Raw genomic sequence first — 26289 nt, 5'->3', positions numbered from 1 at the left:
ACTTCAGTTCAGAAACATTTTATCTAATCATTTCTTTCCCAAATCTTTTTGAGTCAAGAACTGTAACTATCAGTCAGAGTTCCTGATCAACAAAAGATCTCACAGTCACTCCACCACTGGTCTCATTCTGCACAAAGGGAAGAAGCTGACATTGTACTGACTTACCGAACTCGATGATGGGTAAACGCACAATTTCCAGTAGGGTTTCCTTCTTTTTTTTTTTTTTTTAATTTATTTATTTTTTGGCTGTGTCGGGTCTTTGTTGCGGCACGCGGGATCTTCGTTACAGCGTGAGGGCTTCTCTCTAGCTGTGGCGTGTGGGTTTTCTCTCTCTAGTTGTGGCGCGCAGGCTCCAGGGCGCACGGGCTCTACAGTTTGCAGTGCATGAGCTCAGTAGTTGTGGCATGCGGGCTTAGTTGCCCTGCCACACGTAGGATCTTAGTTCCCTGACCAGGGATCGAACCCTTGTCCTCTGAATTGTAAGGCGGATTCTTTACCACTGGACCACCAGGGAAGTCCCCTGTCGTTTGTTTTTTTAAAGAGCTTATGGACCTCTTGTCTACTTTCACAGATTAGTGGTTCTCAAGCTTGGCTGTTCATCAGAATCACCTGGAGGGCTTATTAAACCACAAATTATTGGCAAATCTCCCCCTTCCCAGAGCTTCCGAGTAGGGCTGGGTATGGGGCCTGAGAATCTGCATTTTGTGCAAGTTCCCTGGTGATGCCAAAGCTGCTGGTCCAGCAACTACAATTTGAGAACTACCACATTAGACTAAAAGGCAGACCTGAGCTTGAACAAAGTAAAAGTTGGAAGGAAGCTCATGGATTACCTAGGCCAAGCTCCTCAGGTGACAGATAGGTGAGCCAGAGAGCCAACCTGCTCAAGGTCAAAGCAGAACAAGGCAGGCAGGTCACTGGCATGTCTGTTACACAGCTTCCCAGCAAGCCCAGCTTCCTGAAAACATGCCCTTTTCGGTGGATTCGGAGGTAAACTCATCATCAAAAATCCAAGGGTATGAAATGCTGTAATGTCTTGGATTTACTTCAGGGTAATCCAGGAGGGTTGCAGTGTGGGGAGGGAGGAGGAAGAAGAGGCAAAATTGATAAAGTGTTCACAATTGTTGAATTGGATGAGATCACACAGCAGCTCAGTATATGATCTTTCCACTTTTGTAGACGTTTGAAGTTTTCCACCATAAAAGGGTAATGGGAGTCAGTTGGATCAAGATTTGTCATTGCACATCTCTGAGAGGACCTGGGTTCCCACACAGCCCCTGAAATATACTCCCCCCCCCCCCCCCCCCCCCGCACCAAAGGAATATTTTGAACATCTGTGACATGCCAAGTCTTGGCTGGCCACTAGAGGGAGTCAAACAAAATTAAGGCACAAATAAATGGCTATCCTCAAGAAGCCCATAATTTGGTGGTGTAAAGGAAATGCAAATTATTGTGTTACAGAGACAAATAAATGGCATAAAAGATGATGAAGAAGGGGCTAAGAGACTGAGAGGACTAAGGCAAGGCTGCATCTTTTCCCACTGTATATCCTTGAAGTAAAACTTTTTGTGCCATTTTCTAAGGGTGGTCAAGTTTCAGAAATGTGTATTACCATCAATCAGTGATGTTTTATCAAAGTGGAAAGAACATCAAAAGCACAAATAAAAGGAAAAGCCCAAGAGTCTGCTAGGGTAATAGTTAAATTATAATTTATCCACACAAGAGAATACAACATTGTAATTTAAAATGACAATATCGCTTTGCGGTTCCAACATGGCGGAGGTGACGGTGGAGATTCTCGGCTCCAACGGGGCTTTCGACAAGGGATTTATCAAAGATGTTCATGAAGACTCCCTCACAGTTGTTTTTGAGAACAACTGGCAACCGGAACGCCAGGTTCCATTTAATGAAGTTAGATTACCACCACCACCTGATATAAAAAATGAAATTAGTGAAGGAGATGAAGTAGAGGTGTATTCAAGAGCAAATGATCAAGAACCATGCGGATGGTGGTTGGCTAAAGTTCGAATGATGAAAGGAGAATTTTATGTCATTGAATGTGCTGCTTGTGACGCCACTTACAATGAAATGGTCCCATTTGAATGACTTCGGCCTGTCAATCAAAATAAAACTGTCAAAAAAAATACCTTCTTTAAATGCACAGTGGATGTTCCCGAGGATTTGAGAGCGGCGTGTGCTAGTGGAAATGCACATAAAGATTTTAAGAAAGCAGTAGGAGCAGGCAGAATTCTTTACCATCCAGAAACCACACAGCTAATGATACTGTCTGCCAGTGAAGCAACTGTGAAGAGGGTAAATATTTTGAATGACATGCATTTGCGAAGTATTCGTACGAAGTTGATGCTTATGTCCAGAAATGCAGAGGCCACTAAGCATTTAGAATGCACAAAACAACTTGCAGCAGCTTTTCATTGAGGAATTTGTTGTGAGAGAAGATTTGATGGGCCTGGCAATAGGAACACATGGCAGTTAACATACAGCAAGCTAGAAAGGTTCCTGGAGTCACAGCTATTGAGCTAGATGAAGATACTGGAACATTTAAAATCTACGGAGAGAGTGCTGATGCTGTAAAAAGGGCTAGAGGTTTTTTTGGAATTTGTGGAGGATTTTACTCAGGTTCCTAGGAATCTTGTAGCGTCAAGGATGGAGTTGCTTCTTGAGCTTCACTGTGCTAACATGGAGGTTGCTTTTACATGCTGCTGCTAGGGCTGCTCAGAGAAGCCATGCATCACGTGAATTCCCTGTCCTACTCCTTTGTTTTTTTTCCTTTTACCTGTTCAGTTGCTGCTGCTTTTAAATTTAGGGTTATTGGGCAAGGAGGTTTGAAAATCCTCTAATAGTGTCTGCTGTATTGATCGGCTTATTGTTGCCCTTGTTCCCTTATTTATTCCCCTCCCCCCTTATTTATTCTTCATTGGGAACTGTTCTCTCAAGCATGCAATAGAAGAAACTTACATTTTAACCTCTTTCAACCAAAATTAATTTATTGTGGAAATAGATTGCTGATATAGTATAAAATTTTAATTAATTGAGGATTTGGACTTAACAAATAAGATGTTGCTGTTAACTTAGGATACATCTATTCCATAAAGTGATAGTTACCTGAACATCTACTTCTGTTACCAGGTAACACGACCCAGTGTTGCTTTGTTACTTTATGGGTGTATGTTAGCTTTATAACAAGTGAGTTCCTACGGGGAAGAGCATCTTCATGTCCTCCCTTTACTTTCTCCTCTAATTACTGGATACTCAATAACTGCTATTGGACAGACTTACAAGTTAAGTGTGGAGAAGGTAAATAATTTGAATTTTATGTCATTTTACAGTAGCTCATATCTAGGAAGACAGCAAACCATATACATGTTGTATGTAGTTGTACAGTTCTGCAGTACTTTAAAAACTTACAGGTGTAAAGTGTGATACTTGTTAAATGTCAACTTTTTATTTCAGTGAAGAGAATATTCATTTTAAAAGAATCTTCAAGTCACAGGTGTCTTTTGAACAAATAGGAGCTTGAAAATAAAAGCCAGATTGATGACTTTGTTAGTTGTTTGAATAATAATATATGTAACGTGTCATAAATGTAAACAAATTGATGTGATTAATGCCAAAATAAAAGTTATCTTTCTGCCTTCAAAAAAAAAAAAACCAATGAAATAACAAGTATATTCATAATACAACTTTTATATTTAAAAGATACAAAATGACATATATTTTATATATATATAATTTTGGCCAATGTTTAGAAGCATATAGAACTTAATTTTAAGACCAGAAAAAACATGCCAAAGTATTAACAGTAATTATATCTGGATCATAGATTTCCAGTTTTCCTTTTTTTTTTTTTTTTAACTCTTCTGCAGGTTTTTAAATTTTATGTCACAGATACAACTTCTACAACAGTCTTCCTCATTCTGTTGTTTTTGTTTTTAAGGGCAATTAGCTTTAAAGTACTATGATTTATCTGTATATTCAGAAACTGAACCAAAAAGACAAGCGTGCCCATTAAGCAGTGTACAAACTGCAGAGATTAACTGGAATCTTTTGAAGGGATTAGGGGGCTATGGACCCTCTGGCATGGCCAGATCAGGGCTCCACGAGCTGCCCTCAGCCAGCCCCAATGGTCAGTCACTCCTACAAAAGCCCTACAGGCTTCCTAGGGGAAACAGAACAGAACCACTGAAGCATGCTGGACAGGGAAATGTGGATTATTAAAAGCAAGCTCCCTTTACCCACTTAATGCATGAAGCGTCCATATCACAGCCTTTGTTTAAATGTCCTGGTCCCACCCATTTATGAGGACTGTGCTTGGGCATGGCACAGGGTGCAGGGGGTCTGCCTCTCTCTTTAAGTTAAGTTTTCATTCTGAATGAATGAACCTTTTATCAGCTCTACTTTGAGATTGCCTCTGAACACTCTGGAATCACTAAATAATTCAAATGTTGAATCCACAAACGAGACACGATTTTCTTAAAATGGGGGTTTCTGATGTCAAATAAAATGGTAGTAGTAGAATGAACATCTGTAACGCCGTAGGAGTTCAGTCACTTGCTTACTAAATGAACCAACTTTACACTAAGCATAGAAACCTTCAGACAGGCTCTACATTGTAAACTCTCCTATTAAAAATGACAAGACAAAAATACAGATATGAAAGTGTAGCTTCAAATTACCCACCCACTAAAAGATTACATGTATTGGTGCAAGTGGCTATTTTCACTGATTAAAAACATCTTAAACCACAAATAAGCCATTTGTTAATCAATAACAAGAAAGGCTAGGATGGAATTTCAACTTCAACCTGAACTTACTTCTTATTCTTTGAAGAATACTTGTTCCATAAAACACTAATTCTAAAAGATACATGCACCCAATGTTCACAGCAGCATTATTTACAATAGCCAAGACACGGAAGCAACCTAAGTGTCCATCAACAGATGAACAGACAAAGAAGATGTGGTATATACATACACACACACACACACACACACACACACACACAATGGAGTACTACTCACCCATAAAAAAGAATGAAATTTTGCCATTTGCAGTAACATGGATGGACTTGGAGGGTATAATTATGCTAAGTGAAATAAGTCAGACAGAGAAAGACAAATACTGTATGATATCACTTACATGTGGACTCTAAAAAAATACAACAAACTAGTGAATATAACAAACAAGAAGCAGACTCACAGATACAGAGAACAAACTAGTGGTTACCAGTGGGGGGAGTCGTGGGGGGAGGGGCACAATAGGGGTAGGGGATTCAGAGATACAAACTATTAGGTATAAAATAAGCTACAAGGGTATTGTACAACTCAGGGAATATACCCCATATTTTATAATAACTATAAATGCAGTATAACCTTTAAAAATTATGAATCACCACATTGTACACCTGTAACTTATATAATATTGTACATCAACTATACTTAAATTAAAAAAAAAAAAAAATTGCTCCAGAATGAACAGCAGACCACCTCATCCACTGCTGTGGGGATGGAAAAGTCACAGATCACAATGCAAACTTTAAATGAACCAGATTTCAGTATGAAAAGACTTGTAGAAACATCTCCTCGCCTGTGTTTCATTTAATTGTTTCACATTTTTAATCTGATTTTTGTTTCCTAGAAACAAACTTTCCTGAGCAAACCCAAAAACAGTACTCTCGAAGCAATGGATTGCATATAAGCAATTCTTCAAATCTGCCCAGAGATTTAAGACATTCTAAGACAGGGGTAGGAATCTAATTGGCCTTTAAAACTTCCAGTAATGTTTTCCTACAAAGTGCTGCAAACCAGGTGACATTAAAACAACGCTTTAGGTAAGATGAAGCTCAGAACCGTCCCAGACCTCCACCTTTCCCCATGTCTAACACGCAGTGCTAATCGGAGAAATTAAAATGCTCTCGCTAGGAATAAAAGTTTTTATCAAGTTAAAATGCACATATTGTTTAAAAGAGATACTAAAAAAATCTTCCAAGTCCTGAGTAACACTTAACTCTATAATAAAAGTTTCTTAAAGAAAAGCTTCAGTATACAAATTAAGTAGTTCCTCTTTTTTTTTTTTTTTGCTGGTCTTCATGACCAGGGATCAAAAGAGGCTTGACAGCAAAATGGCCCAACAGCCTTCTCCATGAATGGCCATCATCGCCTCCACCCCGCCTGGCGCCCTGGCGGCCACACACACACACATACACACACACACACGCACACACACACGCACCTTCTTGGACTTCAGAGAAGCAGCCTTTGTTCCCAAGACCCAAAACTGGGATCCAGCTACTAAGCCTCCTCCTCCCCCGAACCAGCCTTCCCAAGGGTCGGAGCCCCTCAGAGACAGTCCCAGGGCGGTTCTGGAAAGAAGCCCCACTTTCTCCCGTGTTCCAAGTGCTGGGGAGTTGGGGCCGCCACCGCCGGCTCCAGCTTCTCTAAACACACAGACATGGACACGCATGCACGCACGCGTGCACACCCTCAAAACAGTGATTATTACCATCATTGTCATTTTTATTAGCTCTCACCTACGGAGCGCTCACCATGTGCCAAGCGCTCAGCGCGCGTTCCAAGTCCATCTAAGTCCAACTCTGCCGGCCCCTCTTTTTCTCTCTCTTTCACACTCACACCCACACACACTCCCACGCGCGCACGCACACGAGGCAGCGGCACCCACACCCCCAAGGCGCCCTCGAGGCTGAACCCCGACACTTCCGTAGCCTCCCGGCGGGTCCCGACCTCAAAGGTACCCACGTCAGCCCGCGCGCTCCCCGGGCCGCGCTTCCCCGCGCGCTGCGCTGCGAGACGTTCCCCCGGCGCGCCCGGCGGCCGCTCCTACCTCGGCCCTTTGTCCTCGCGCCGCCGCGGCCCCACTCCGGTGCGCCCGCCGCCGTCGGAGGGCCGGCCCAGCCGCCTGCGCGCTCACTCCCCCAGCGCCCGGGCTCGGCCGGCCGGGGGGCGCGCGGCAAAGCCCGGATCTGCGGAGCGCGGAGCGCGGCCCGCGCCCGGGACTGACCCCTGACCCCGGCCGCCCCCTGGAGTCCGCTTCTCCGGGTCTTCCGGCCGACCGCGGAGAAGGGCCGGCGGTGGGCTCGGCCGACCCGGGACCCCGCTGGGAAAGGGTCGCGGCGAGGGCGGCGCCAGGGCCGGACCGGGCGGCGTCGGGCGAGGGGAGGAGGCTCGAGGGCCGGAGCCGAGCCCCGCGCCCGCCCGCCGGCCTGGGTTTTCGCGCCGCGTGCCCGGTCCCCTCGCCCTGCCCCTGCGCCCCCCTCGCCAAAGTCCGACCTCCTCACCCGAAGGGCGCGGCACCGGGCTCGGGGCGCCGCCTGCTCTCGGGAAACGTCGCTCTCTTCTCTGATCTCCCCGAGGGATTCCTCCCCCAGCTTGCCCGTCCCGCCCCCCGGCACACCTCCCCACCTTCCCGCAGGGCCACGCGGGGAGCCCCTCCAGCCAACGGAGACTCAGCGGGGGAGGGAGTCTGGACAGACGTTGGAAGAACCCTCGGAGAACAGAGGTCATTTTGTCGCTTGGGACGCAGACGCCCAGAGGGGACAAGGCAGGTCTGCGAGGCAGCAGGAGCGCAGCCCAGGCTTCCCAAAGGCTCCACGCCAAGGGCCCCGGAACGCCCACCCCTGGACGCACGGGCTGAGAGCCCTGTGGAGGGCCGCGTCGGCGGGGCGCTCTTCTCCGGCCCCCAGAGACCGGCTCAAGCAAGGGGGGATAGGGGGACCCGGGTCCCCAGCAGCCGGGGTCGGCCAGTGGCCCACCAGGGAGCCTGTCTGAGGCCAACAGAGGAGAAAGATTCTGGAACGGTGGGCACCTGCGGGGAGAACCCAGCCAACTCCCCCTGGCCCCGGTGTCGGGAAGAATCCGTGAGGAACGGAACGAACCAAAGAATCTCCGATAAATCTTTACAGACCTCGCAGGAGGCTGGTGCAGAGCTAGACCGAGCAAGCAATGAGCACAGGGCAGGAGTACTTCTTTTTTTTTAAGCAAGAGAGGAGCCCCTGTGATTTCAGGAACCTGCGAGGCGCAGAGCTGGAATCGGGCGACCAGCCCGGCACCCTCACTGCCACTCACCCCCATGACTCGCATTGTGGCCTTGGGCCAGTCTGACAGTGTCCTTGAGGATGGGGGAGACAGTCACAGTTGAGTGAGCTGGGCAGTTAAATGAGGGAATGAGGGCCTGGCCCCCAGCAAGTGCCACCACACAACAGGTCCTGGGTAAAAATGTTGCCTGAATCAATCTCCGTAGATTTCCTGTACTCTGATTGGCAGTACCATCATTTTCCTTTTCTTATAATGAAATATTTGAAACGCACACGAGAGACAGTAAGGTCACGAGCCCCTCTCTGTGTGCCCAAGAACCAGCCAATCCTACCCTCTTGCCATACTTACTTCGGATATTCACGTAAGAAATAAATATCACCATACAGTTAAAGCCCCCAGACAGCCCTCCCTGATCCCAATTCTTCCCCCACCACCGCCTTCCCAACCCCCAGTACTTTCCTAAAACATCCCATCAATGTTTTCATACTATTACTACATATGCATGTGTTCATGTTACTACATATGCCTGAGTTGAACTATAGCATGTTTTCCAATTTTACCACTTTCTGTGTGTTACCATATTCTGTGTTTTCTTCTGTAACCCAGTCATTTGTTTTATGTTGTTTTGCTCAATATGATGTTTGTAAGAGCCACCTCATCATACATATAGCCCTAGGTTATTCATTTTAACTGCTAAATAGTATTCCATTGTATGAATGGCACAACTTGTACAGACATTCTTCTGTTGATGGACCTTTGAGTTGATCTGTTTTTCATGATTAGAAACAAGACCGCAGTGAACATTCTTGACTGCATTTGTGTTTCTAGGGAATAAACAGTTTTTCAACCACTCCGGTAAACACATGTACAGAATAGCTGTGTTGAATTCACATTTACCAATACGTTGGTTCTATGGTTTAGATTAGTTACTGCAATTGCTAAACCAATAATCACGGCACTTACTTTTTTTCCCCTTACATTTTGACAGCTTACACTTTATCAAGCAAATAAAATCCTACAGAATAGGGTCAGCAAACTTTTTCTTAAAGGTTTAAAAGAAATATTTTAGGCTTTGCCAGCCAAGAGGCAAAACCACACTATTCGATTATAAAAGTACTTGTATAACCATTTAAAGTATAAATGTATAACCATTTATATTAAAGTATAAATATTTTTAAAAATATGAAAACCATTCTTACCTCATGGGCCATACAAAAGGATACTGCCCGCCCCCCTCCAAAAAAAAAAAAAAAAAAAACTAGATAGCTGAACAGATTTGGCCCACGGGCCGTAGTTAGCCTGCCTAACCCCCGTTATATGAAAGACATTCCAAAAATTAATTCCTTTCCTTGAAACCCAACATTAAAAAGGAAGTCACTTTTAATAAAGGCAAAAATACAGTTTGATTCACCAGACGAATCAAAGTGAATATGTGGTTCCTGCTAGGGAAACATTCTTAGGAAGCTGTCCCATGCCTTAGCTAATTGATACAGTGACTTTGGGGAAACCATTTAATCCCATTTTTTAATCTATAATAAATTTTAGAAATGCACAGACTCCTATCAATTAAGAATTAATAAGACAAGAAATGAAATTCAGTGAAAAAGTTGTATAGTATTTTCCTGCTTGATGAATCATCTCTCTGCTCCTAGTTCATTGATTTAAATACCGGCACGCAAATACGAATGATTAGCTTTTTTCTTCCTGAACTGAACCTGACCCACTCATTTTATGTCTTTACTGAACTTGAACCAAAACTTGAAAAAGTAATTTCAAGATATTTTCTTAAATGAGGGGAATCAAGCTAGTTTAAAATGTTGTTGACAAATATGGGACTGAACTAAAAACTGTGGTGGCCAACCTCAGACCTACAAAGGAGCTGTCAATCTCTAAGTTCATTCAGTAAGCAGGGTTCGCAGGGGCCATGGGGTCAGGAAGGCAATTAGACACGGCTTCTGGGCACATTTGTTTCTTTGACCAGCATTATCCTAAAGAATCACACGCATGTACTTCTCCTCACACGCTTACACACACACATTCTTCTCTCCTTCTCACACACACATCCTCACACATACGTCCCCCCCTTACACGTCTAGGCATGTGCTGCGCACACGTATTCCTTACACACATATCTGCCTCCTTAAATGCACACACACTTCAAACATACATGTGACTCTTCTTCACATACATACACGTTTCCTTCTCACACACGTTTCTCTCCACCGACAGAAACACCGAATGTCTCTCTCTCTCTCTCACACACACACGCTCACACACACACCTTGTCACGCAAACATTTCTCCCCTTGGTACATACATTCTGCTTACACCCATATTTCTGTTTCTTGCAAATCCAACTCTTCTCATACCTTTTTCTTTCTAACATACACACGTTTTCACGTGACTACACCCAGACACAAACTCATCCTCTCACGCACTTTCATTTTTATGTATACTTGTTTATCTCGTCACACGTACCAGTAGATACGCCATCTCCTTCCTTTGTGCCTGAGCAAAACAGCTTACTCTTTTCACATCCATCACAGCGCCCAGTTAAAATGCGGTAGAGTGGAATCGGCTGAAGCCTTTGAAAGCTCCCATTTGTGCGTGTCAAGCAGTTTAGAGTCATTTGTTATCAGCGTACCACTTGTTTCTATGTGAGACGGTTTCTGAATGGCTTAAGGGTACTTCGTTTATTCGCTTATAATAAATATCTCTAAACTATAACCCAGTTTCTGTTATTAGCTATCACTTTCTGTGGAGGAAATGTTTCTCTAGCCTAGTAAATGCTTAAACCCAGCTTACTTAAATTCTCCCAGAATGTGAGTGGGTAGGTATATTGGTTTGCTCAGGCTGCCACGACAAAGCACCACAGGCTGGTGGGCTTAAACAACAGAAATGTATTGTCCATAGTTCTGGAGGCTAGAAGCCCCAGATCAAGGCGTCAGTGGGCTGGTTCCTTCTGAAGGCTGCGAGGGAAGGATCTGCCTGTCCCAGGCCTTTCTCTTCGACTTGCATGCCTGTCTTCTCCCTGTCTCTTCACATCCTCTTCCCTCTCTGTGTGTCAGTGTCCAAAATTTCCTTTCTTATAAAGACACCAGTCATATCGGATTAGGGCCCACCTCAGCGACCTCATTTTAGTTTGACTGCCTCTGTAGAGACCCTCTCCCCAAATCAGGTCACATTCTGAGGTGCTGGGGGTTGGAACTTCAGTGTATGCATGTGGAAGGAGGCAGGGATGGGGAACACAAAGCAACCCCGAATGGTAGGACTTGACTTGTTTCTACAGGTGGTTCAGACCAGAGATACTAAACTTCACCTGGATCACTAACACATCTGAGGCCTAGATGTGCCACATCCTCGTTTGAAACCTTAAATTCAACTCCAACTGCATTCCACTCTACTTCACTCCACCTCCATATCACCAGGAATATTGACCACCCCAAATTCAGCGGCCCTACTCAATGCGCTCCCGAAGGTGAAACTGCTCTACCTGGTGGAGAGTCAAGATGCTACACTTCAGCAAACGGTAAGGGGGCTTGTAACCCGGCTGCCAGCATCGTGTCGTGTGGTATCAAATATTAGATAAACAAAGGAAAGAGTGAGAGGGGCAAAACAAATTTGGTGCAGCTGATGTATTTCCTGGGGGTAGTGCGTGGGAGGTGAACATTTAAGTAGGACACATTTAACAATCAGTAACACGTTAGCAAACAAACTAAATTGTGCTTGCATAGAATCCAAGTGGAATAAAATGATGCAGTTCAACTTTAAAGGCCAAGTGAAAATCGATTTATCGTATTTTTCCCACCTTGCTAAAGGGGAGGTAAATTGATTCAACTTCTTTGAGGGATAATTTGACAATATCTATTAAAGTCACCTCTGGCCTCGTAATTCACTGCTAGCCACTTATCTTTTAGATATACGCATACCTGGGTGAAAGGTAGGCTGAATGAGATTGTTCTATGTTTGGTGTTGTTTATGGTTGCAAAATATTGGAAATAACCCAAGTGTCCAGACTTGGAGAGGGCATGGGTGATTTATGGTACATACACACCATGCAATACTGTGTAGACATAAAAAAGAGTGAGAAAAACTTTTATTGCACTGTTAGGGAACAATCTGCAAGATATTTTGCTAGGTTAAAAAAAAATCGAAATAGTATGATTATTAGTGTGCAAACAAGGGTTGGGGAAATAACACAGAGGACTATTTGTGCATAAAATATCTCTGCAAGAATCCATACAAAACCAGTGCAACGTGAGCTTCAAAGAGAGGACTTTAGACTTCACTGCTGAGAGACAGGCGTGGGAGGGACATTTTTCACTGTTTACTCTGGTACCTTTTGAATTTTGAGCCATATAAATGAACCTCTTCAAAAAATTAACAGTTTTCTTGCTTAATTTTCATTGTCCAAAATTTCTCAGAGGTCTAATGATATTTTTGTACTGTTGGTATCAGAAGTCTGAAACCAACGTGGTTATCCTCCAATATTTGGCAACTTTCTTTCTTTTAGGGGAAGGTATTATAATTTATCTTTTTCATTATAAAAATGATGTGTAACTACCTAACAAAGAAAACACAAAGGTTTCAAGTTTGCTGATTGTAAGTCTTCTTTCCACACAATTAATACAAATGGATTTTATAATAGCACAATTAATAACACAATAACACAATCAATAAAATGGATTTTCTTTTCCCAAAATGAAACTAACGTAAACCTACAATATTTAAGAAATACTAAGAACATTAGTATCATTCATCATAAAATTCAGTCAGAGGAAAAATAAAAGTTGCTAAACGTATCAATCATCTGATAACGCTGAATTAAAACAAAATCCAGCATAAGGTGTGCTTCAAAGATTTAAGACAAACTATTACCTCTATAATTTGGGTTGTCATGTTTTGCTTTAGAATTTACATTTCGAAGTCAGCATAGTAAAGAGTTTATTTTTTTTCAAATGCTATTTATTTATAATGTAATGTGTCTGTGGATGGTGAAAGGTTACTGGGGGCATCAGTCCAGGTTGTGGGGCTCATTAGACAACACGTGGGAAGGAGGCTGGGGCGCTAGCCTCATCTGGGAGTTCAGAGAAGCCTTTCTGGCGGGGGGCGGGGGAATGTGCAAAATAAGGATGAGGCATCTGCTAGGGGAGGTGTCAAAGGGTTAACGTCCTAGCAAAGAAAACAAGATGTGAGAAGACTCAGCAGTGAGGGAAAGCTTTTGAGGAATTGAATGAAGATTAATGTGACTGAGAGAAAGTGACGCATCCAATGGCTCTGATAAGGTGGTAGGGGCCCCTGCGTGCCCGGGACCCAGCCCCTGCCCTCCCTCCAAAAGTGTGATGCGGCAGACAGCCAGGCAGGCAAGTGACCAGTGCCCAGGGGAAACTACTAACCTCGAGCATAATACAGACAAAGTACACTGACAGCTTTTAAGCAGAGGAGTGATGAGATCAGACCCACGCTTTAGAAAGATTTCTCCTGCAATGAAAGGTCAACAGCCGCCCCCCAAAAGGCAGTTGTTTAATTTGACAGTGATAGTATAGAGTCCCTTGTAAATGGCAGGACAGGCGAATGAATTAGGAAGCAGTTAAAATAGTCCAGGAACAATGACAATGAGGGCAGTCGTGGGGCAGTGGGAATCAGGAGGAGGGAAGGGCTGAAACCCTTTTGGGGGCTGGAACTGACAAGCCCCTGTGCCCATCCTCCCTCCCCTTTGTGGCTTCCTCATTGGAGTTCACCCAGGCGTATAGCAATAGCTCATCTTTCCCACAGCTCTTTTTTGACAGGCTTTCATGGGGATTTGCCCTTGTGGGTGTATTTAACTGCAGGCTTACTTTTTTGTTTCCTTTTCTGAAGCAGGAGGCAAATACTGTTGCTAAGTGGAGAGACTGAATCCGTGCATCTGGACCAATGACAACTTTCGTGGGCTAGCATCTTCTTGGGAGCTCTCAGGAAAGCTTGTCAAGTTCTGAACAAAACCTCAGAACAAAGAGTCAGCCGCCCGGCTCTTTGTTCCATTTGATGTCATTTTAGAACCATTTTTAGTCACTGGGGTAGGGAGCTTTGAGACTTGGTTAGAAACAGCCCCTGTGAAGCTAGGAAGTTTGTGTTACCACTGAAGATGGATTCAATGCACCAGGGACTTGATGTCCATTGTCTCTAATACAGCAGAATTGCAGGTATGTTTACCCTCAGTTTACAAACAGAGAAACTGAGGATCCTAAGGGTTAAGATGCTTGCCAGTGAGGCTAATAAGGGTGGATGCAGGACTCGCTCCAGTCCAGGTTTGTCTGTTCCTTCCTAAATGCCACCGCTCCTCTTTCTGCATCCTTCCGTCTCTACGACACTCCTTTCCCGCCAAGTGTTTGTCCTTGCGCCTCATCACCTTCCTACAAAGGGTACTGACCTAGAGAGTAAAAGACCAGAATTTGGATTGCAGCTCTGCTAGAAACCATCTTTTTATTATTATTATTAATGAAGACTGTTTAAATTCTATAGTGCTTTACAATTTTCAGAAGTTTCACACACATGATTTCCTCTAGTCCCATAGTAACCCTTTTTTTAATCCTCTACCCCTATACTGCCCCTCCCCTCTCCCCACTGGTAGCCACTAGTTTGTTCTCCGTATCTGAGTCTGCTTCTTGTTTGTTATATTCACTAGTCTGCTGTATTTTTTAGATTCCACATATAACTGATATCATACAGTATTTGTCTTTCTCTTTCTGACTTACTTCACTTAGTATGATAATCTCGAGGTCCATCTATATTGCTGCAAATGGCAATATTTCATTATTTTTATGGCTGAGCAGTATTCCATTGTGCATGTGTGTGTGTGTGTATATATATACATGGACATATCCACGGCATCTTCTTTATCTATTCATCTGTTGATGGACACTTAGGTTGCTACCATACCTTAGCAATTGTAAATAAAACTGCTCTGAACATTGTGGTGCTTGTATCTTTTTGAAGTAGTGTTGTCATTTTTTTCAGATATATACCCAGGAGTGGAATAGCTGGGTCATATTTACTGAGTGCCTGGTATGTCTACCAAATCTCCACTTCTACCATCTCCCCTGACTCTCAGCAGATGACCTTGGCTTCAACAGAGCATGAACTCCTTCAACTTCCTGCTAAAAATACCTTATAAGGTTGTCTGCCTCTGTCCTTGCACTTTCCTCCTGTCACCGTGGAGGTGGAGCCCTCCTCTTGTTTCCAATTTCCTCGTCCCCTGGAGCTCTGTATCGAATCCCTGACAGCATACTCAGGGTTATCCCCTTTCTCTGTTGCATCTTCAAGCTTTCCCTTTCTACTAGCTCCTTCTCATCAACATTAAAAAAACTTAGGTCTCTGCTATCTTAAAAAAGTAAAAGGGGGGGCAGTGGAGAGGAAGGAAACAAAGTAGGAAAGAAAGAATAAAAGAGAAAAGAGAAGAAATGAAGGGAGGGAGGGAGGAAGAAGGAAGGAAGGAAGGGAGGGAGGGAGGAAAGAAGGGAGGGAGGGAGGAAAGAAGGGAGGGAGGGAGGAAAGAAGGGAGGGAGGGAGGAAGAAGGAAGGAAGGAAGGGAGGAAGGAAGCAAGGAAAGAAGGAAGGAAGGAAGGAAAGAAGGAAGGGAGGAAAGAAGGAAGGAAGGAAGGGAGGAAAGAAGGAAGGAAGGAAGGGAGGAAGGAAGCAAGGAAAGAAGGAAGGAAGGAAGGAAAGAAGGAAGGGAGGAAAGAAGGGAGGGAGGAAGGAAAAAAGGAAGGAAGGAAGGAAGGGAGGGAGGAAAGAAGGAAGGAAGGAGGGAAAGAAGGAAGGAAGGAAAGAAGGAAGGGAGGAAAGAAGGAAGGGAGGAAAGAAGGGAGGGAGGGAGGAAAAAGGAAGGGAGGGAAGAAAGACAGAAAACATCCCTTCTTTTAACCTCTAAGGCACCCATAGCCTAGATTCACCTTCTATTCCCCTAGCTACTCCCTCTTAATTACCTTTGTTGTTGCTTAGTTTAAAAACAAAAGCAAAACTGCTTATTGTAAACAATGTGACAGTATCCGCCAGCCCTTTCACACTGGCTGCCCTCTTGCTCTGCCCTCTGGCCCTGCCCCATCTTGCCCTTACTCCTGCCCTTGTCAAATCTCACCTGTGCCTGGACTTCAAGTACCCAAAGCGCCACCTCGGGTCCAAGTCTTTCCTTAAACTTCATCAACCCCCAAGCTCTGTTCCTTCTACATCTATCTTCTAGCTCTTGAATCTGTCCTTTGCTCTCCACTTTCACTGGCACTGCCCAGTTCTGGCCATCATCAGCTGTCCTTTCGGTGACTGACAGCCTCCTAACCATTCTCCTTGCCTCCCATTTGACCTCTCCTGTTGCTGAAGATCTGAGAATGCCTATGCCGGCGTGACAGGTATATGCAGAAAGCTGTAACACCTAGCAAATAGTAGGTTAGAGTGGCGACCATTGGATTTGCTCCAAGCCCTCAATTCCAAAACACTGCATTAGAAAAGTTAACGTGGCTTCAATTTAGCTGGTTTATCATCCCTTGGAGAGGGGATGAGGATCAGTTTCCTCACCTGGAAAAGAAGTGGCTGGGCTAGACCGGTGCCTGGCAGAGTACACCCAAATCCTCGGAGTTTCTGATTCTGTAGGGTCTGGGGTAGACCCAGAAAGTTTGCATTCCTAACAAGCTCGCTGGTGATGGCAATGCTGAGGTCCACAGACCACACGTAGAATCTCACCAGACTAGGTGATACCACATTTTTGTATCTTCACCCGTGCTATCCAATATGGTAGCCACTAGTTACCTGGCTATTAAAATTCAAGTTAAATTAAAATAAATGAAAATTCAGTTCCTTGCTAGCCATACTTCAAGTGCTCAACAGCTACACGTGGTTAGTGGCTACCATATTGAACAGTGTAAAACATTTCCATTTTTCCCTATTGGACGTGGCCATTTCCTCACAGATTTCTGGGGAAGAAATTTTACCGTAGAAGGAAGGTAAAATATCCCTTGACAAATAAGGCCTCTCAGCATTCCTCCAGCGCACCTGGGCCCTCGGCCTATATCTCAGGCCTAATTTTAAAGTCTCAAAGCCCACACCCTATTTTGTCCTAGCACCATTTTGCCCCAAGAAAAACACACAAAAGCAGGGCTGGAAATGGAAATACTAGAATTTCTGTGCCGGGAACTGGGTCTGGGCACCGCAGTGGGACTTGATGGACAAAGCTGAGGATCTGGTGGCTGAAGTCCTGCATTTGAGCCCCCTGAGGAGGTGGCCTTGGGCAAGTCACTTAACTTCTCTGAGCCTCTGTATCCTCATCTGTAAAGTATTCTAGAAGTATCTACCTCACAGGAAGATGTGTGAAAAAGCACCTGTGATTTACACCAAGTCCACTTATTTTTTTTTTCTTCCTTCTCTGCGCTTCCATAGCATGTTATACACATTCTAACTTAGTACTTACGCATTCTGGTTACGTGGGGGCCACTGGAGCACAAGGTAAGGACCCCTCAGACTTAGTTCTCTCCTCAGCACATACTCCTGCCAGGCACAGGCTCAAAAAATGTGCGAATGATTAAGTCTCAGGGGAAAGCCAAGTCATAGGTATTGTAAGTGTCTGGAGGGCAGGGTCACGGGTCTGACTCTCTACAGCTGTGCTCATGCTGGGTCTTCAGCCTGCAGCGCCCGCTGAACAAAACCTCAGAACAAAGAGTCACCTGCCCCCGGACTCACCCACCTTCACTCCCCCAACCCCACCTCTGGCTCAAGAAAATCTAGTCACCCTTCAAGAGTCTTCCCAAGGATCCACATACTAAATCAATCAGCTATGAGGTCAAATCCTGCCTCTGCCACTGCCTAGCCAGGACCTCGGGTAATTTTTGTAAATCTTGCTAATATTTATTTTCCTGATCTGTAAATTGGGCAGAAAAATACCTATCTTTCAGTTTTGATATAAGATTTACATAAGAAAATGTGTACAGAACATTTAGCAGAATGTTAAACAGACCTCAAATGCTGGGTTATGTCTTTTTTTTAAAAAAAAACCCAGCGATTTCTGGTCTCCAGAGCTTGCCTTCTCAGGGGACTCTGGTTGGTAAAGGTGTCACTTAACCACTCTGGGAAATTCTCCATTCTGCAACATAATCCAATCTTTTAGAGACTTCTCCTAGATTATCCTTTATTTCAAGTCATTTGTTTAGCAAACACTTATGGGGCACTTACTATTTGTCAGGAACTGTGCTAGATGCTAGAGATCACAGATTAAAGAATGCCTCTGACCTCAAGAAATTTCTAGTCTAGTGGGAACCCACCTTCCATCCACCTTGTGGTGGGTAGAAGCTCTTGGTCTACAGCTCAGTAGCTGCCCTCCACCCTGCACTTATCACATGGTATTACCTTTTTATATCAAACACGTGCTATTCCCAGTTCTAAGTAGGCTACATTCATTAATTCATTTAATCCTCACAACAATCTTATGAGGTAAGTAGTCATTAGTCCCATTTAACAGATGAGGAAACTGAGGCATGGAGCAATTAAGCAGCTTGCTTCAGGTCTTGTAAACTTCCAAGTAGGGGGAGCCAGGATCTGAAAACAGACCGTCTGGCTCCAGCTTCATTTTTTATTTTATTTTATTTTATCTTATTTTATTTTCTTTATTTGGCATTTAAACTCCCCCTTTTATTACCTGCTTAGTGGATTTTTGGCACACGTAACCTTTGTTATTGAAACATTCTCCTTTCTTTTCATTTTTTAACTTTAGTTGATTTACGATGTTGTGTTAATTACTGCTGTACAGCAAAGTGGCTCCAGCTTTAAATGTTCCTTTACTTATCTGTCCCCTCCACCGGAATCTGAGACTGTGCCAAATTCAAACGAATTATCTCCTGTGCGGACCACGATTTCTGACACCTAGGGAATCAATAGTTTATTCCTCACATGAAAAGAAGGAAGAAAAGGGAAAGGAGGAAAGATGCATGTAAGTAAACAATTCCACGACGGTTTGGTTACCAACATTTACTAAGCATCAACACTGGGCAAGGGCCTGAGACGTGCGGAGGGCCTCAAGCGTAAATTAACATCCCTGCGAGCTCAGAACTTTCAGTTATTAGTACCTTTAGTGTCGAGAATTCCGAGGCGACCACTGCGTTGTCCCGGCTGCCTCCCTCCTGCCTCTCGTCCCGCTCCCTTCGTCCGCAATTCCTGCTCCACGTCTTCCTTTTCCTTCGCCATCCTTTCCGTGGTGTCCGCTCTCCGGGATTTCCCGGGCGCCGGCCTTCGGGAGCGGGTCTGTGTTTGAGAGCGCTCCGGCCGCGCCGGGCATGCGCACTGGGGGGGGCGGCGCAGTGCGCATGCGGGAAGATGGCGGGCCTGGCGTCCTGAGAGCCGTGGGTCACCCTGCTCTCCTCCCGCCCGCGTTCCAGCTCCCGGGGTCGTGGGGCAGCGGCGCGCCCGTCAGCGGGCCGGCCTAGCCAGGCGGCACCTCCGGGCAGGCCAGGAGTCCAGTTCGTGCTTGGCCCCCGGGAGCCGGCGGGTCGGAGGCGGCGCCCGACCCGAGCGGGAGAAGGCGGGAGAGCTCGCGGGGTGCGAGGCGAGGGGCGGCCGGCTGGGCAGCATGAGTCAGCAGCGGCCGGCGCGGAAGCTGCCCAGCCTGCTCGTGGACCCGGCGGAGGAGACGGTGCGCCGCCGCTGCCGAGACCCCATCAACGTGGAGGGCCTGCTGGTAAGCCCCGGGGACGGCCTGTGTCCCAGCGGCGGGGCCGGGGCGCGGGGTGGGGGTTCCCAGGCCCGCGGGGAGGCCGGACTGGCCGTCGTCTCGGTCGTGCGCTCCTCGAGGTGGCCCGGGGCTGCTCCTCGGTCTCCCCGGCTCTCGCACTGCCCATCGCGTCCAGTGAAGCAGACAGGTCGTTCGCTTAAGCTCTCGCCTTCTTGTTTGCGTCTGCTCGCAAATGTGTTGTCAGCCTCCTGGGCTTTTACGTCGGCTCCAGAGTAGTGTTGGAGAAAATTGCCCAGCTTTGCCTGAGACAGTCATGCTTTTCCGTCTCCACTGGACTCCGTGGATCTCTGCAAGCTCTCTCTCGTGTGTTCTTCTCTGCAGCCACTTCTCCCATTCTCCTCCTTCAGGGCAGCCAGTTAAAACCGTGTCCACACCCCACACTTCCCGCTTCACAGCTTCCCATTCAGCAAGTTATCTTCGGTCCTCTTTGACAGAGCAAGTGGGAGATTGGCCTCCCTGCCGGAGGTCAGCTTCCTCTGTTGTTCTGGACTAGATGCGATATATTCTCCTCGAGTCTCAGGACCCTCGATGAACCCATCGTTTTCCATTTCTCCGCATATTTTCGACTTCTCTGCTGGTTTCTTCCCATTCCTAGTACATAAACATTTCCTGAGGTCCGTCTGCCCAGACGCCAGGAAATAGACGCCAAAAATAGTTGGTGAGCATCATCTCATTTAATTCCGCCCAGCAGTCAGTCCTCAGGGATTATTTTTCTTGTTTTGCAGTTGCCAAAATAGACGTGGAGCTCTTAAGTGGTTTGCCTGTCGTTAGTGAGTAGACAGACCTGGGTTTAACCTCGCAGTGTCTGACTCCAGATGGTAAATTCTCGACTACTTAAAACGCATCCTAAATGCATTTCCATTGTGAAAGATCCATCCCTCCCTTAAATTCCGTATGCCCTCCCACGTACTGTATCTCTTCCCCTTCGCGGCCAAGCTTTCTGAAAAAGTTGTCAGCACTCCTGGGTCTGCTTGCTCACCTGTCATTACCACCTGCTGGGGGACCTCTGCCCTAAGCACAGCTCTGAGACGTTCTAACCAAGGTCGCCAGTCACGTCCAGCAGATGTCTCACTCCGTACCTTCTGTAGTTTCCACACGATCGACCACTCACTCTTGTTGGACACTCGCCCTTGAACGGCCCCCTGGACGCGTACTCTCAGCGCTCCATCTGCTTATCTGGCCTCTCCTGTCCTCTTTTGTAAACCCCTTTTCTTTTTCCCATTCCTACCATGTCGGTCTTATTCAGATCTCCTACCTTCTCCACGGTTTCTTCCTGCGGGGTGTCATTCACCACTCTCGTGACTTCTGTTACTATTGGTATTGGCGGTCTTAATCTTTGAGAATTTGATAAAAGCTCCGAACTCTTACTATGGAAAAACCACTTTATTTTGCATTTAATGTCAGAAGATGCACACATCCCTTGAAGTTGTAGATAGTCTTATTCACTCTGGTAGTTTCAGTTACCATGTCGTGACTCCAAATCTATAAATCTGGCTCAGAGCTTTGCAACTGTCTACTAGGCATTTCTACTTAGATTTCAAACTCACGTATCTAAAGTGGAATTCATTATCTTCTTGCCTAAGCAAGCAGCAACTCGCAGTCTCCTATTGCAGTAAATGGTACCACACCCACCGTATTGCCCAAGCTAGTATCCTAGGCATCAGTCATCCTTGCCTTTTCCAAACGGATCCCTTCCATTCTATCTAATTAAAATTAATCACCAATACTTGCCACTTCTAGCCATCGTCTATCTTTTGGACTGTAATCTTCTTAACCAGTTTTCCTGCCTCCCATCTTGCCCTTGATTTTTCTATATATTCTCCACATAGTAACTAACCATAATGGTCCTTTTAAAACATATTTCCGATCAACGTCATTTGACTTAGCGAATCTGTCATGGTTCCCTAGTGCTCTCAGGAGAGGGGAGAAACTTCTTTATGTAATCAGACCCCTGGATTTATCTTTCCTGAACTGCTTATAGTTGCTAAATTTTCCATACCTCCATATTCTCTTGGACCCCTGTATATCTGCACTCCCCCTTTTAAAAAAACCTTCAAAGCACACTTTTCCTTGTCACGTCGCGTGGTTCTTCAGGCCTAGATTTATAGGTCACTTGTCGGAAGCCTTCCTGACTTCCCAGGACTCGGTCAAGTGCCCCTTTTGCGCTCCCAGAGCGCCCTGTGCCTACTCCTCTCTTCGCACCGTGTGGCTCTTCGGTCCCTGAGTGCAGCAACTCTGTTCATTTCATTGTTACATCCCCAGCACATTTGGTGCTTCTTGCAAAAATATTTGGTAAACAGCTTTTGGATGAATGAAGTAGGTACTCTGTAAATGTTTGAATGTATGAGTGCTTATTTTCCTGGCTGTAAAATGCTGATTTAAACACCTATCTCAGCATTTTTTAATTGGCTAATGGCTGGCAGTATTTAGTAAACTGTGTATTATTAAACACTGTGCAAAAAATAGTTATGTGTACAGCTGAGTGTTTGATGTTCCCTGGGCAAATGGCTTGAAAACTGGAATTCTGTGAAGGCATAACATGGTACTGATTAAAGATGGAACTTAGTGTGCACATTGAAAAACAAGGAAAATTTGAGTGTGTGACAAGAATGCAGTCACTGTGGGAAAAGGTATATGTCCAGAGAGCTCTAAAAGGGATATTACTCCCCCAAACAGGCAATTGGTACAAAGAAGCATCTGTGTAGAGAAATTTTTAACCAATTTAGAGGCAGTGTTTAAGATCTTAGTCCCTAAAACTCACCTTTTATTCTATTCTTTCTCCTTTGAGATCACACGTGGAAAAGTGTAGGTTTTTAGATGTGGGACTCGGAGCGCTAGCGAAATAACTTGGAACGTGCCGCCTTGCCCATCAGGAGCTGCTGGTGCCTAGACAGCCGTGTGCGCTGAGAGCAGCCTTAGTGGTTTCAGTTTGCGGGCTCTGCCTCTTCCCGGCTAAGGTGCAGACAGGCTAAGAGACTTGAGCAAGTGAGAGAGAGAGAAGCAGTTTGCGGATTGAGCGGGAAGGTTTCCTAGGACGTCCAGCCTTGAGGCTCGGCTGTTACTGGGCTGTCCCTTGGCATGTCTTGGGGGAACACCCGAGCGTAGCCCCTCAGTGTGACTTCCTTAAAGGAGCAGAAGTGTTGGCATGCCTCCACAGGGCTGGGTTCTCAGAACGAAAAGCAGCAGCGTCTCTGCTGGCGCCTGGGCAGGTTAGTGCCGTAGAAGTTTGAGGGAGCATTCCTCTGAGGACTGCCATCCTAAAGATGCTGAGAAGGTCAAAAATAAGTGTCCTGTGCAGGAACCACTTTGAAAAGGCTCCCATTGGCCTAATCTGGGACCGTGTGAGCCTCAAAGTAACAGATTTTGTACTCACAGAATGAGGTAAGAATTCAGGCTCCTTGGGTGTAGTTCTTTAAGTACGGTTCCTCAAGTACAGTTCCTCCAGATCTTTAGGCCTGTGAAACTGAAAAGACAAGTTATCTGACCCCTGCCCCCCCCACACCCCCGGCATACGTCGTACACTAGTGGGACAGACCGGATAACTGCTGTAGACAGTCCTGTCCATAAAGGAGAAAAAGGGGGGTCACAGAGGAGTATCTGGTCTGGAGCAGTTCTGAAATGCCACCTGGTAAATGTGGGAAGTTTTTTGATTAGGTCTCAAGGTCTGGGAACAATTCTCCATGTTCCCACCTCTCCCTCTGGGCTCTTGGTTCCACCATCTGAGCCTGTCTGTCTTTTTCATGAAAGGTCATATCTCTTCAGTATTTGTAGCTGAGTCCTTTTTTCAGCCTGCTTCCTGTAGGCATAATTTGGGGGTGTCCAGTGGCCTCTTTTCACTTTGAACTGTCTTTATCTCTTTTAGACCAAGCTGGCAGCGATTTTGCCAATGTAATTCTCTCGAAATCCATGTGGATGTCCTGTGAATCTTGTGGTTCACTCAGTAGACAGGCGTCCCACCCACAGATTTCTTCGAAACAGACTCTTCTGTGCCTTGGGCTCCTGCTGGGGTGGCCGAGGACAGTGCCCTGCAGCTTCCCAGAGGCCCTGTCCTTAGGCTGCGAGGATCTGTGAGGCTCATCCTTGGTCTCCTTCAGGGGCCTTTTGTGTGACCGAATGGCACTCTGAAATACCATCTTTGATCTCTGAGGACTTCTCTAAGAATTGTTCAGTCTCACCTTCCCCTTTAGATTCGGTTTTTCTGGCGGTGCCTTTGATTTGGTCTTTCTCAGAAGTCTTCGCTTAATTTTTAGCTTCTTGAGAGGCTGAGAATTTTTTAAAGCTACCAAGTCATAGCTTCTTTTTCTTTGAACAGTCCTTTCCTCTCTCTGTCTCTCTCTGTCTCTTCTCCGTCTGTCTCTCTCTCCCTCCCTCTCTCCCTCCCCCCCTACCCAATCCCCGTTAACACCCTGTGGAAATCTCCTCGGTTAGGTTACCCGGTTCATTACCATCTGCTTTGCATGGATCTGCAGTTGACAGTGTTGCTAAGTGCTCTGTCTTAGCATAACGGGGATCCCCCTTCTTGAAGTTTCTAACAAGCCCCCCTTCCTTTTGAACCCTTACTGGCAAAGTCCAGATCTCTACTGACAAACTTTTTCAAGACTGCTTAGTCTTGAACAGACTTCTTGGTAGTTATACTCTGGTTGTCTAAGAGAATATCCTTGAGATACACACTGAATTATTTAGGGGTCTGCAATTTACCCTCAGATGATTCAGAAAAAATAAATTATGTGTGTGTATAGAAAAAAAAAAGATAAAGCGAATGTAGTAAAACGTTAGCATGTGAAGGATTTGGGTGAAGGGTATATGGCAATTCTTGGTACTATTTCTGTACCTTTTCTGAAGGCTGAGATTATTTCAAAATAAAAGGAAAATGGGTATCCCTGAAAGGTGCTCACACGATCCGTCTCCTGTTGGGAACGGCCTGGGTCGTTCCTCACCTTGACCGGGGGCCCTCTGCTCACCTTCTCTCCAGTTTCCTCGTCCCCGCAGGGGTGTCCTCGTCCCCGCAGGGGTGTCGAACCTCAGCATTCTCCAGGGCAGGGTGCCTTGCTCTGCTCTGAGGGACCAAGTGCAGGGGTGGCATTTCATTTACTTTTTTTTTTTTTTTTTTGGATAACTCACTAACTTTTGTGTGAGAAAACCTGTATTCTGATTTTAAAGCCATTTAAAAATAAGAACTCCTATCTAGTCCCCTTTCCTCCCAGAAAAGCTCCTAGCTTACCTGTTGGGTGTGGTTCCCCAAAGTTAGAGTAGTTGGGAAGGCTTGCCAGGATTGTCAGATTGAGTCTCTCCAGATGATAAATTTGTATTAGAAAACAGAAACTGAGGCTTCATAGTCTCGCAGTGGTCCTTATTGATGGTGTACCAAAGAGGGAGTCTTCACCCTGTGTCCCTGTGTCTGTAAATACTCCTTGTTGTTTGTCAGTTGAAGTCATCCAGACAAGGTCCTATTTCACTCTTCTGTTCATTAGTTTAACAAATATTTACCAAGTGCCTGAATGTGCCAGGCACTGTTCTGGTTCAAAAAGGAAAACAATAACAATAGCCTCTTACGCTTTCATAGGATTTTTACAGTTTACAAAATTTGTCATTTAATCTTCACAATAGCTTGGAAAGTGGGCGGTAGAGTTACATCCCTACACTGTGTTACAGATGAGGGTGGGATCTCCCAGCATCTAGGAAGTTCTGGTAGTCCTGAACCCGATCTTAAGCCAAGAACTATTTTGAGTATAAATGAGATGAATATGTCATCACTGTGGGCACTTTGGAAATCTCCAGAATTGTAGGTCTGTAGGATTTATACGATCTTTATTTGGGATGTCTGCCCCTGAGGGGCCGTGATGCTATTGTGATTCCTCCAAAATAAAGAGATTGTGCTTTTATATTCCAAGGGATAAAAACGAATGGGTGTTGTTAGGGTCTGTTTCCCCACAGATCTCAATAGAGCCAATATGTGGTTTAGAGCAAAGAATGTAGGGGAAAGGAAGTCATACTTTCTCATGTTACTAACTGAGGTATTATCCCAGTGCCAAGCTGTGAATAGCAGCAGTCTAGATAAGGAGACCAGAGGGAGGGCGTATAGAGCAGGAAAGGTGCCCTTGTAGAACGTGTAGGGAGCAGATAGGGAACCAGCCTGTTTGAAAACCGTTAAGTACTGTGTGCAGGACTCTCCCTGCTGCTCTAAGCTAAGAACAGAAGCCTGTTTGCAGCAAGGCACCTATGAATGCTGCTCTGTTAACCCTGTCTGTGTGCATTCTCAGGATTTATTCAGACATGATAGTAATTGAAGTAGTGTGCTGCAGATACATAAGTAACAGATCGTGGACTGAATAGAAAACTCATAGACAGACCATAATATTTACAACAACTTAGGATATTTGTTGATGTGTGTTTCAAATTAGTGTGATACGGATGGATTTTTTTTCACTTAAGAATCTTGCATCAGTAGTTCAGCTCCATCTCATACTGTTTTAGCAGA

At 45.3% G+C, this 26289-nt stretch overlaps 3 protein-coding genes across 8 annotated transcripts in view; 2 read left to right on the top strand and 1 right to left on the bottom strand.

Moving 5' to 3' along the window:
* Nucleotides 1-19408, bottom strand: part of GREB1 (growth regulating estrogen receptor binding 1) — a 144848-nt gene extending 125440 nt beyond the window's left edge. Inside the window, exon 1 of the mRNA XM_068563969.1 lies at nucleotides 19150-19408. The gene's annotated coding sequence lies outside the window, so the exon portion shown is untranslated. The remainder of the gene's footprint in view (nucleotides 1-19149) is intronic.
* On the top strand, nucleotides 1771-19506 carry LOC137777323 (RNA-binding protein FXR2-like). The gene is given in 7 exon segments (XM_068564139.1): nucleotides 1771-2430; nucleotides 2432-2488; nucleotides 2490-2603; nucleotides 2605-2700; nucleotides 6737-7949; nucleotides 11494-11594; nucleotides 19336-19506. Coding segments are annotated over 7 exon segments (2412 nt in total).
* Nucleotides 19384-26289, top strand: part of E2F6 (E2F transcription factor 6) — a 31676-nt gene continuing 24770 nt past the window's right edge. For all 6 annotated transcript variants that reach the window (XR_011076475.1, XR_011076474.1, XM_068563973.1 and 3 more), the window contains exon 1: nucleotides 19384-19757. Coding sequence is in view for 4 of the 6 variants with exons in the window: in XM_068563973.1 (XP_068420074.1) it covers nucleotides 19650-19757 (108 nt within the window). In the remaining 2 variants the exon portion in view is untranslated. The remainder of the gene's footprint in view (nucleotides 19758-26289) is intronic.

The sequence above is a fragment of the Eschrichtius robustus genome, chromosome 15 (genome assembly GCF_028021215.1).
Source record: "Eschrichtius robustus isolate mEscRob2 chromosome 15, mEscRob2.pri, whole genome shotgun sequence".
Taxonomy (NCBI): Eukaryota; Metazoa; Chordata; class Mammalia; order Artiodactyla; family Eschrichtiidae; genus Eschrichtius; species Eschrichtius robustus.
This window is presented reverse-complemented; position numbering and strand designations above follow the sequence as displayed.